This window comes from Sebastes umbrosus, chromosome 17, assembly GCF_015220745.1.
Source record: "Sebastes umbrosus isolate fSebUmb1 chromosome 17, fSebUmb1.pri, whole genome shotgun sequence".
In the NCBI taxonomy this organism is placed as follows: Eukaryota; Metazoa; Chordata; class Actinopteri; order Perciformes; family Sebastidae; genus Sebastes; species Sebastes umbrosus.
This window is the reverse complement of record NC_051285.1, coordinates 3,596,165-3,608,072: the sequence shown is the minus strand read 5'-3', so window position 1 is coordinate 3,608,072 and position 11,908 is coordinate 3,596,165. Positions and strand designations below refer to the sequence as shown.

At 38.6% G+C, this 11,908-nt stretch overlaps 1 protein-coding gene across 4 annotated transcripts in view; it reads left to right on the top strand.

Moving 5' to 3' along the window:
- Nucleotides 1–5,814: 5,814 nt before the first annotated feature.
- Nucleotides 5,815–11,908, top strand: part of LOC119475197 (dual specificity protein kinase CLK1-like) — a 9,903-nt gene continuing 3,809 nt past the window's right edge. For 2 of the 4 annotated variants that reach the window (XM_037747665.1, XM_037747661.1), the window contains exons 1-3: nucleotides 9,939–10,189; nucleotides 10,943–11,054; nucleotides 11,597–11,688. In XM_037747665.1, coding sequence (XP_037603593.1) covers nucleotides 11,018–11,054; nucleotides 11,597–11,688 — 129 coding nt within the window. In that variant the 5' untranslated portion in view covers nucleotides 9,939–10,189; nucleotides 10,943–11,017. Of the gene's footprint in view, nucleotides 6,201–9,778; nucleotides 9,880–9,938; nucleotides 10,190–10,942; nucleotides 11,055–11,596; nucleotides 11,689–11,908 lie in introns of those variants that run through there. The other 2 variants (XM_037747662.1, XM_037747663.1) reach the window with 2 other exon arrangements.

The window sequence follows — 11,908 nt, the reverse complement described above, 5'->3', positions numbered from 1 at the left end:
GTGCCCCCTTGTTGCCCCCCTCCCCATTTACCTCATCAATAACCATGGCTGTGTGTGTGTGTGTGTGTGTGTGTGTGTGTGTGTGTGTGTGTGTGTGAGAGGGCTGTGCATTAGGAAAATTGGTTCTCTGCGACGCAGCGCTGTTTTACCAAAGTAATCACAGCTGATGGTGAGAGAGAGAGAAAGAGAGAGATGATCTGGCTCAAATTCTGCTGCTGTTGAAGTATGGTCTGCTGCAGCACACACACACACACACACGCACACACACACACACACACACACACACACACACACACTGTCACCATGATTCAAGTGGACGTAAAAGCGAGAAAGGCTGGTCGGTCCAGTCAACTTTTGAACTCAATTAAAGTATGAGGGACCTCTCTCTCTCTCTGTTTGTCTCTTCCTCTCTCAATACAGTCCAATTCAATAAAGCTCATTGGCCTAAAGTACAGTACAGCATGCAGTATGTTGTTTCTTAATCAATACACGCAATCAAATATTAACAGTTGTCCTGCCTATAGGCTAACATATACACCAGACACATATTATCCCAAAACCATGGCCAGGATTTCCACCAGATTTTTGAACTTTTGGGTGATAGTCGCCGTTCATCTGGAACAGGCCGTCTGGTTATTCCCCGTCCACCAAAACTGGTGAAACTGCCTTTAGCTTTTACGCGCAAAGCAGCTGGAACATCCGAATATAAGATGTGGACGTAGTCACCTGACGTCACCCATTGGTTTGTGGACATCAGGTCGTTTCTAGGCCTCGAGTTCAGCATTTTGGCCGTTGCCATCTTGGTTTTTAGGCCGTTGCCATTTTGGTTTTTGGCAGTCCTCATCTTGGTTTTTGGCCTTTGCCATCTTAGTTTTTGGTCATCGCTATCTTGGTTTTTGGCTGTCACCATGTTGGTTTTGGCTGTCGCCATCTTGGTTTTTGGCCGTTGCCATCTTGGTTTTTGGCCGTTGCCATCTTGGTTTTTGGCCGTTTCCATCTTGGTTTTTGGCCGTTGCCATCTTGGTTTTTGGCCGTTGCCATCTTGGTTTTTGGCCGTTTCCATCTTGGTTTTTGGCCGTTGCCATCTTAGTTTTTGGCCGTTTCCATCTTGGTTTTTGGCTGTTGCCATCTTAGTTTTTGGCCGTTGCCATCTTGGTTTTTGGCCGTTTCCATCTTGGTTTTTGGCTGTCCCCATCTTGTTTTTGGGCCGTCGCCATCTTGGTTTTTAGGCTGTTGCCATTTTGGTTATTGGCAGTCCTCATCTTGGTTTTTGGCCGCCGCAATCTTGGTTTATGACCGTTGCCATCTCAGTTTTTGGTTGTCGCTATCTTGGTTTTTGGTTGTCACCATCTTGGTTTTTGGCCATCGGCCGTTGGACTGTTGTTTTGAAGCCTTGAGTTCGACATTTTGGCCGTTGCCTTCTTGGTTTTTGGCCGTCACCATCTTGGTTTTTGGCCGTCACCATCTTGGTTTTTGGCCGTTGCCTTCTTGGTTTTTGGCCGTTGCCTTCTTCCACCATCTTGTTTTTTTGGGAGACCATAAAAAACCTGGAGCAGAACTGTGATGGATGATTGAGCCGAGATGAATCGAACACGGGGGTGAAATATCATGGTCATGGGTAAAAGAAACAAGATGCAAGCGTTGTCTCTGATGTCAAAGTCTTCGTTAGCCCAACAATCCACCGAGACTCTGAGGTTCTGCAGCGCAATGACAACGTTGAACTACTCGTGCTTTTGTGTCTGACGGACAACCAGAGGTCTTTGTTAAGTAAACAAAACATAAAATAGGTCATTTTAAGTGTGACAGACTCACAACCCAATAAATATTAATGCTGTACTGTTTGTGTGTCTGATGGACTGGATTCTAATCACAGCTGAGAGCTTCTGTCTGTCAATACAACTGGCATTGGACGGCATACTCTTCATTACAAAGTGCTCTGTGTGTGTGTGTGTGTGTGTGTGTGTGTGTGTGTGTGTATATGTGTGTGCTCTCCACTAAATTAAATTTGTCACCTCCTCTCGTCTTCACTTTGACTGCATGTCTGTAATGAATCACATGCATGGAAATATTGCTAACCAGGAGCAGTCAGCCTCTGTCACCCTCAAGACAAATAGACCTCCCTATCCCAACAGGTCACCAGCAGCGCCCCCAAGTGAGCACACACAACTATTACAATTTGAATCTCTTAAATAGGAGTCCAATTGGTTGGTCCAGTAAGAAACACTGGGACACATCACTCCGAATAGAGACTGGTGGTTCTGCATGTTAATAAGTCATCACATACAGTAAATGGTCCACTGAGAACCTCAAAGTAAAAGAAATATGGAGTTTTCCATTATTTTTATGGAATGTTTTGGTTTCATTGCACCAAAACATTAATTGTGAGTCATAAGCTGGGTTTCCACCAAAAAAAAACGTCCACTGAGGTATGAAAAATCAACATGACATTGACACTGGTGGTCACACTCTTATGAATGAAGCGGTACACGTGTTGAAGCCGTGTTGAACCAATCAGCAACGGCATTTTTTGGGGTGTAATATGTCATCGGAACTTCATTTAGATGCTGGTCACTGCAGTCGAAATGCAACGAGTTCCTCAAAAGGTTCCTAGTTCCGGGGGGAAACAGGGCTGTATAGCTACTGATAAACTTTGACGGATAAAACCACCATCACTGACTTGAATAAAGCTCCCTCGCTAGAATACAGCTGGATATAACGTTCGCTGTTTTGTTGTTTAAAAAGACGACATTATTCTGACGAAAAAGTTTTAGATTCAATTTATTTTGAACATGCGACTAATAATAAGAAAACAAAACCAACACAATAAACAGTAAACACATACAGCAAATTCTAAATAAATATATGTTCGAAAAGGAGTAGGTGGATGTAAGCATTTATAAGCTCCTACAGCTTTCTATAACTTAAATAATCTTAAAGGTCCCATATCGTGCTCATTTTCAGGTTCTTACATGTATTTTGGGTTTCTACTAGAACATGTTTACATACTTTAATGTTTAAAAAAAACTTTATTTTCCTCATGCTGTCTGCTTGAATATACCTGTATTTACCCTCTGCCTGAAACGCTCCGTTTTAGTACATTTAAATGGAATTGGAACAGAATTGCGTTGCTAGGCAACAGCTTGGGTCCATGTTTACGTCCTGTAAGCTGATGTCATTCACACACACTGCAACAGGAAATAAAGGGACACATTTAGAATGTTTACGTTTAAAACTTTGAAATGGTCTAAATATTATAGATTTGTGACATCACAAAATGTACAGAAATCCTAACGGCTTGTTTCAAAAGCTCAGTTTCTAAATACGGGCTTTGTGTGTTTCTCTTTGGATTGAGCGTTCCGATACTTTCACAGTATTTATATAGAACTTAAACCTGCTTTATAATATAAAAGCCATGAAAATGTCACTTTTTACAATATGGGACCTTTAATATACATCTTAATATATATATTAAAAAAACAATAACAACAAAAATGAGCATCACAGTCATTTTTATACATTTTTCTTAAATTGACCTATGTTTGTACATTGCTTAATTTCTTCATCTAAGTTTGATGTTTATAAGAATGCGTATTTATTCAGGAAAAAAAGGTCAAACTTTGATTAAATAAAATATTAAATATGTAGTCAAAATAAACAAGCACTTTTTCAGAGGAGGAGGAGGAGAACGTCTTGTGCTTGTGATGGGGTCAGCATCTAGTTTCAGAATTTGAACTATGCTAGTTGTAAAAGTTGGGGATATTTTTATTTTTTATGTTTAGGACAGAAATAACAAGCCTGTGTTCATGTGCGTCAGACACACAGATTCCACCTGTCACGTTTCACGTCCTCCCACCAAGCTGTTTATACATCATTGATAAAGTTATAGACCACGACGCAAACCTGCTTCTTATCAACGGCATACAGCACGTATTTAAATGACTGTGGCTCTCAGCCTTCATATCTTTATGTAGCAGAGGTATACACTATAGACGGACTACCAGCTGATTAAGAATGTCCCTGCTTCTTGGATAAATTGTATGCTAAATATATAGAAAGATCTTAGTTAAGACAATATAAAAGGCTGAAAATGATTTGCAATTTATGGCCCGAAATGACGTACTGAGAAACACAATCTGATTCTACTTATTTTAGTCCAGTGAGTAAAACCTGACAAGTTAATGAGGCTGGATTTAAGATGTAACGTGAACTAATTAACCTATTGAGGTTATAAAAATACACATTGGGCTTCATGCAGCAACACTCTCTTTATATTTTCTCTTAATTTTCTGTTAAGAGAAAAAAAATAAGAGGAGTCAACTCCAGATACACCAAAATGATTTTAACCATCCAAATCTGCTCTTACCCAGGCGTGCAGAATGATGAATCCCACTTGACCGATTGTTATTTGTTAGTATAATGTAATATTACATTTCTTTTTTTTATTTAATCTAACTGTCATGGAGCCTATTTCCTCCACTCCCAATATACAATTTCCTTGAGTGGTATGTATATATGTTGAGAGGAAGGTGCACATTCCTCTCGCTCATCTGTCCAATATTTATATGAGCTGTAAGCTTGTGATGTTTGAGACATGCTTGTGCACTTCCCCTTTAAAATGTCTTAGTGGGGGAAATCTTTCCAAAGAGGGGAATGTTTACCTGTTTCTCCACTTCGCTAACAGTATTTATATATTATATATTTAATTTCAAAATACATTTGACCACCAATTGGCTCCAAATGAGGGCAGATTGATGCCACCTGGGAGATCCTCCCTGATTGGCCACAGACAGCAGGTGACAGGTATAAAAGGTCCTGGAAGACAGCAAACTGGTTGGTCTGTTCTTCACTCTCCAGGTAAATGGAGGAAGACCAGTGTTTTGTGTTGTGGAATGTTTTTTCTCAATAACTGTATGCAGAGGACCTTAAGTATGATGGCGTATTAGGGCTATTGTAGGCAAAAAAAAAGCCTGGAGAGTTGGTAACACCGTTGGCCTTACTCAGAGACCATCCTAAGTGGCCTTCCACTTGGATACCCAAAGTGTGCCAAATGGGTTTTCTACCTTTTGAAAGGAAATCTGGCAATAAAATACTACTGATATCCACTCAGAGGCCTTCCTTACCATAATAACACTACTTTGGGAGTAGCGGAAGTCAGACAGCGGCTGGCTTTACCACGGTTTTACACTCCACTACTTTTCAGAGTTTTCTTCTTGCAAAGTTACGTCTTTATAACCTCGCAAATTTGCACTTTGGCCATGACATTTACCCTGCGTTCATCATCCCATTCTACCATTGTGCACAGTATAAAATTTCAAAAAAGTATAATTTTGTCTCCAAATGGTGTAGTTTTATTATAATAATGAAATATGATCAAGTAAAACTTAGATCATAGCAAATAAGATCAATAACAATGGAAATAAAATAACAAAAAAGAATCCAAAGTCATGCATTCAATATAAAAACAGTCAAAAATAATGTAACTAAAATATTGAAATCATTGCCAAACAAACATTGTTTGGACAAAATACACTTAGAGTGTTGTTTTAGTAGCGTTAAGGCCTCGTCTTTTAGAAACTATTTGGAAAAAAGACCACCACACAAAGTTTTTAATCAGTGTTTTAACACAGCTCAGCCGGACCCGGTACCAGGTTCATCGGGTAAAGTGTGTGAGGACCTACAGGTGGGTCTAGTATGAACTGTGATAACACCGTGTTTACATAAATCCATTAATGTAGTCTGACATGCGGGTTGATCTGTAAATTGAGTGCATCTCCTGCATCATTTTGCATCACCCGTTCCAGATCGGACACAGTACACTATGTTTTCTCCCGTAGGATGAAAGAAGAGCTCCTGCTGGGTCAGGCCAGGGGTCGAGACTGGAGCAGCTCCTCGTGTCCCTTTTCACTGCAGCTGGCTGAAGATTTTACTGCCTACAAGAGCCCAGGAATGTTCACGTCTTGGTTTTCCGGGAGACATAATGTTTTATTGCACTCCCTCGGACACCATTTCTGTCTCTCCTTGTTTGGCAGCTATGCAGCAGTGGCAGCAGGTGTTTACGTTTGCCCCTGAGGGGGAGGCTGATAGGAGGAAGCTGAAGAAGAGGAGGGACAGTTACTCAAACAGACCAGCAGGAGACCAAACAGCAGCGAGCCAGAGAGGACGAGAAGCACAAGACATCACAGCTTCAATAGCAAAGACAGGTAAGCAAAAAAAAAAAAAATACTTTCACTAAGCACAGCGATACAAGTCCAGTAAGAGCAGGAATCTCTCTGGATGACGATGCATCAACCAGGATTTGACTGTAAAGTTGGTAGTAATTGATTTTAGTGATAACATTCAAACTTTGAGCTACTGAAAAAAAAGATCCTGTGGGTCGTCATAATGAGAAACTTTCTCAAAATAATGACTCAGTAGTTCAAAATAGTGACTTTATTTTTCAAAATAATGACTTAACAGTTCAAAAAAAGTTACTTACTGTCTCAAAAATAATAACTTAGTATCTCGAAATAATGACTAAGTATTTCAAATGACAGTATTTCAAAATAATGGCTTAGTATCTCAAAATAATGACTTTGTTTTTCAAAATAATGACAGTATTTCAAAATAATGACTTTGTTTTTCAAAATAATGACTAAATATTTCAAAATAATGACAGTATTTCAAAATAATGACTTAATATTTCAAAATAATGGCTTAGTATTTCAAAATAATGACTTTGTTTTTCAAAATAATGACTTAATATTTCAAAATAATGACTATATTTTTCAAAATAATGACAGTATTTCAAAATAATGACAGTATTTCAAAATAATGGCTTAGTATTTCAAAATAGTGACTTAGTATTTCAAAATAATGACTTTGTTTTTCAAAATAATGACTTTGTTTTTCAAAATAATAACTTAGTATCTCCAAATAATGACAGTATTTTGAAATAATGACTTTGTATGTCAAAATAGTGACTTTGTTTTTCAAAATAATTACTATATCTCAAAATAGTTACTTATTGTCTCAAAATAATATTTTTTTTTATCTCAAAATAATTATTTATTGTCTCACAAATAATGACTTATTATTTCAAAATAATGACAGTTTCTCAAAAAATGAATTAGTATTTCAAAAATAACAACAGCATTTCAAACTATTAGTACCTCAAAAGTCATTAGTAGACACAGATTCTCATTATTTTGAGATACTAAGTCATTATTTCGAGAAAGTTTGTCATTATAATGATTTACAGGATCTTTGCTTTTTTCATCACAAGGCAACGTTTTAATTCTATTGGTGGAAATGGACTCCCACATTAAGCAGAACTCTTGTTTTCCAAAATGAAAAAATAAATAAACAAGTATTTCAACGTTGCTTTCACTCAGGATGTGAAAAGACAGAATTAGTTTCTGTGTTTCAGTATCAATAGCCTGCTCCATGAATCAGTGCTGCACTTCGATACGGTTAGTGGGCATAGTGCTCATTGTTAGCGATGTGTGGGCTGTTGTTAGATTTCATCTAAGTGTATTTTAATCCGTATCAGATGAACTGATAGGGCAGAAATAATCCCCTTCAATTAAAGGTATCAGTCACCTATCTCAACCATTAGATCATATCAAATTCAAAGTACAAAACGATGCCAAAGCTTCACCAATCAGCATGAAGCGTAAGTTTGACCTACACCTAACCATCAAGCTGTATGCAGAGTGAAACCTTCGACACTCTTGGCGCTGGTTAGTGAGTATAGTGAGTGTTGGAGGATCTTAAGTGAGTCACAACAGTCCTGCGTGTTGTCAGTAGTAGTGAGTCGTCCTCGGCGCTGATTTACAGTCAATCAGAGACAGCTGAGCCGAGAGGTATTCCTATCTCTTGGCTCTCTTGGCTATAAAAAGCAAAGCCCCTCGGCATATTTACTGTATATACCAGTCATCCTAAACATGTAAAATGTCAATATACATCAGAGCAGCATGGTGAAAAAAAAAAAAAAAGTTAAAAAAGCATTAGTTTTGGAGGGGATTTAAATACATTCATTGAAAAGTGTGAACAAATGGAACAAATCTGGCAACGTCTGCAGGTTGTTGATGACATTTAACACCCGTTGCAAAGGTAAATAAGACATAGCTGTATACATACTGCAGGAGCGGAGGAGGAGGAGGTGATGAAAAGATGAATAAGAAATAGTGTGGAGGGAGAGAGAAACCCCCGACTGTGAATGGCATGTCTGCTATTTGTGGAAGAAGGAGGACAGAGACAGGCTTTCATTGCATGAAGATAGAGTAGGAGTGAACTGTATAAGCGTGTGGACATGTTGACAAGATGTCAGTCACCCACTGGAAACCTGATTTACTTCAATTTACAGACACAGTTTCGAAGATATGGCACTCGATATTCTATATATTTTCAATCATCAGACTAAAACCTACAGCAAGTATTGTCTGTTGATCCTGATATATGTTCTTCCTCTGTGCCATTGTGAGCGATGAATGTTGCACTGGGCGACATGTTCCTTCATGGCCGTGAACATGGTAACACTAGTTTATTTTGAGCTGATCCCATATACGCTGCCCCGCAGCTGGAAAACTAACACAGAGCCCTAAAATAGTCCCCTAAAATATGCAGTATTCACTCCTGTTTGAGTAACGTTTGCTAAAAACTACAGTGCCCAGCTGAATTAGAAAATTACTTATCCATTTTGAGAAAGAAACTGTATATTTGAGAACTGTTTTTATAGTTTTACGTCTTCAGAAGGACCCACTGAGAGTCACGAAAAGGCGTATGAATGACATGATAATTCGTAATATTTAGCGTGCAATAAGAACGCCGTTGTTGCTTTTGGCGTGTCATGTCTACGCCATGTAGTCTGTACTGACTGCAATATAAATGCATCCTCGTAAATATGCTAAGATCAGAATTAGCGACGTAGAATACAAAGTGAGAAAGACTGCTTGTGGTGGTATAGGTCCAACAAACACAGGACTTTTAATCTGGAGACCGGAGTTTTGTTTTGTAAGTTAGTGACATTTGTGATGTGTTTTCCATATATATGTTATATTTTACTTAGTTTAGTTTAGTTTACGTACTTATTTTAAGCCCAAACATGATGTTTTTCCTAAACTAAACTAAGTGTTTTTGTTGCCTAAAGCCATTTTTTCAAAAATAATGACAGTATTTTAAAAAAAAACTTAAAATAATGACTTAGTATTTAAAAAAAATTACTTAATATCTTAAAATAATGAAAGAATCTCAAAATAATAAATTAGTATTGCAAAATAATGAGAAACTTTCTCAAAACAACGACTTGATATCTCAAAATAACGACTTAGTATTTCAAAATAATGACTTTGAATCGCAAAATAATGAGAAACTTTCCCAAAATAATGACTTAGTATTTCAAAATAATGACTTAGTATCTCAAAAGTCATTATTTTGAAATACTAAGTAATTTTTTTGAGTAAGTTTGTCACTATAACAAACATAACTGCAGCCGTTACCGTAGTTTTGTTGCGTGGCGTAAATATGACACACAAAAAGCAGCGTATAATTAACGTGCAAAAACCCTAAAATGCGTCCTCATGACACGCAGAATGTCCTTATAATGTTGTGCTATTTACACGCCTTCCCAATCAATCAATCGCTTAGTGAAAATCCAACATTTTAAAACTTCATCTATGTATGTTCTATTGATATATTACTGTAAACATATTCATGTTTCTGTGCCATATCCAATGACTCCTCTAAAAACCTAATTTCCCCACCGGGATCATTATGGTTTCATGTTATCTTCTCGCCTCTCTGGCAGCTGACCTGCTGGCTGCATGGGGGGTCGTAACTCAGCCTCTTCCAGAAGGCCGGGGAAAGATAGCGAGAGAGCCCCGGAGATAGAGACACCGATAGGTTTGTAGGTTGGAGGGATGTAACACTATGTATAGCTTTGGAAACAGAGAAGAGGACATCCAGGGGGGGACGTCGAAGGAGACAGGGAAATCTTTGTCCCTGTAGAGATCAAGGGCTGTGGAGGACGGAGGGTTTGAATACCAGAGGAAGAGCTCAGAGGAGGAGCTCACCTCTCTCTCTCTCTGTCTCTCTCTGCAGCCTAACGACACATTTCAGGTGTCGAGAACAGAAACAGAGGAAGACGCTGAAGAGTTTTTGACCTCTCCTCTCAAGGAATCACGTTCTTCATTCAGGTGCAGCAACAGATCTCGTAAGTTAAAACTATTTTTAGAAGCTTGTACCAGTACGGAGCAACAGTATGGAGCATGACTTTAACCCAGCTGTATGTTTACATATTCATTGAATGCATTTTGTCTACGATTGGCAATAAAAGTCAGTCGTTGAGTCCAGTTTGATCCAGAATGAAGTATCTCATTAATTATTGGTGCACAGAGGATGAATCCCAATGACACCCTGACTTTTTATTAAAGGTACTATATGAAACTGAGACCTTCCTCGACTTCCTCGGTTGCCTATAACAGCCTGTGGACTGATTTCTATGTTTAAGGACTCAGAACTGTTTTGCCGAGAAAATCCAAAGAAGCCGTCGGTTGCTTTGTAATGTTAGCTTATAAAGTAATTTGCAAACTGCAAGCTATAGTTAGTATCATGGAGCCAATGGTCCAAATAAAATATAGAAACATTACAGAACAATATGTAATGGATAATGCCCGACAAAGGGGTCCATTATCAGGAATTAATGGATGATAAGGTGGGATGTCAGGATGCTGAGTGCAGTTCACTTAACGGCTGCAGGTGTCATTAATAACAAGGATTTTCTGAAAGTTACATACAGTACCTTTTAAGTGTCAAAATTTCCACTAACTTACTGAAAAATCTTACCAAATTCCTGTACAGGTTGCATGCTAGTGCTCGGCCAGAGGCTTAAAATTATCGTATTTTTTGCCCCACTAAGAATCAGACTAGTTGTCACATTACTTGTTTCTTCTTCTTATCTGTCCAGTAATCAGCAGACCTCCAGAGGCTGGAGCAGAGGGAGCACATTGGGGATACAAAGCCCAGTGTGTACAGCAGTACTATGGGCAAGGAAGACAACGGATATGGGTCTTGGAGAGGTAACTTTATTTTCCACTTATGTTTTGGTCGAGGGAGACTTTGGTCCAGTATTGAGGGAGAACGCTGCAGACGGCGGCCGCTAAACAGGCTGTAATGTAATCATATTGGGCAATTCAAACAGACCTGATCAAGTGAAATGTAAAGAAAAAGGTTTTATTTCTCTGTAGGATCCTTTCCATTATGTTGTCAGACACTTATAATAACAATCTGAGCCTGTCAGTGACAAAAACAAGCACTTTTAGTGGATGTAAACTGACTGGTGAGGTTTTGCCACGAGCGATTACATTGCAGCTCGTTTAGCGGCTGCCGTCTGCAGCGTTCCCCGCAACACCTTCTCACACGTTCTTCTTGTTTGACTTTTACAAACAATCTGAACAAACAAGTATACAGTAATATAATTTTTTTCATGTTCATTTACGTTTCTCTTAAAGTGTTTCTTTATTGTGTGTTGGAGAGGTTTTCATTGTTGTTGTTTTTGTGTGGTCTTCAAATGAACTCGCGCTGCAGGAAATCACCTCTTTGTCTTTCTGTGTACTGGTAGACGGTGATGAGCCCAAAACAGACGTCCACGCTGACAAAAAGACCGGAAGCAACCAGCCTTCACTCTGCAACTCTTTAGAAATTAGTAACTCGGTACGATTCTCTTTCTCCTGTTTATCCTAAAAATTCTAAATGTAAATGTAAAAACACAGGGTGTGGTTTTATCTTAATACACAAGGGGACAGAAGAGGGCTTTCCTTGCTCATCTTGGTGGTTTCAAATCCTTTGTGTGATTTAAATTTAAACTGTCCCCCATTGGAATTAAGTGATCTTGTGATAAAGAAAACAACATGTCTCAAATTGTCACCCTGTC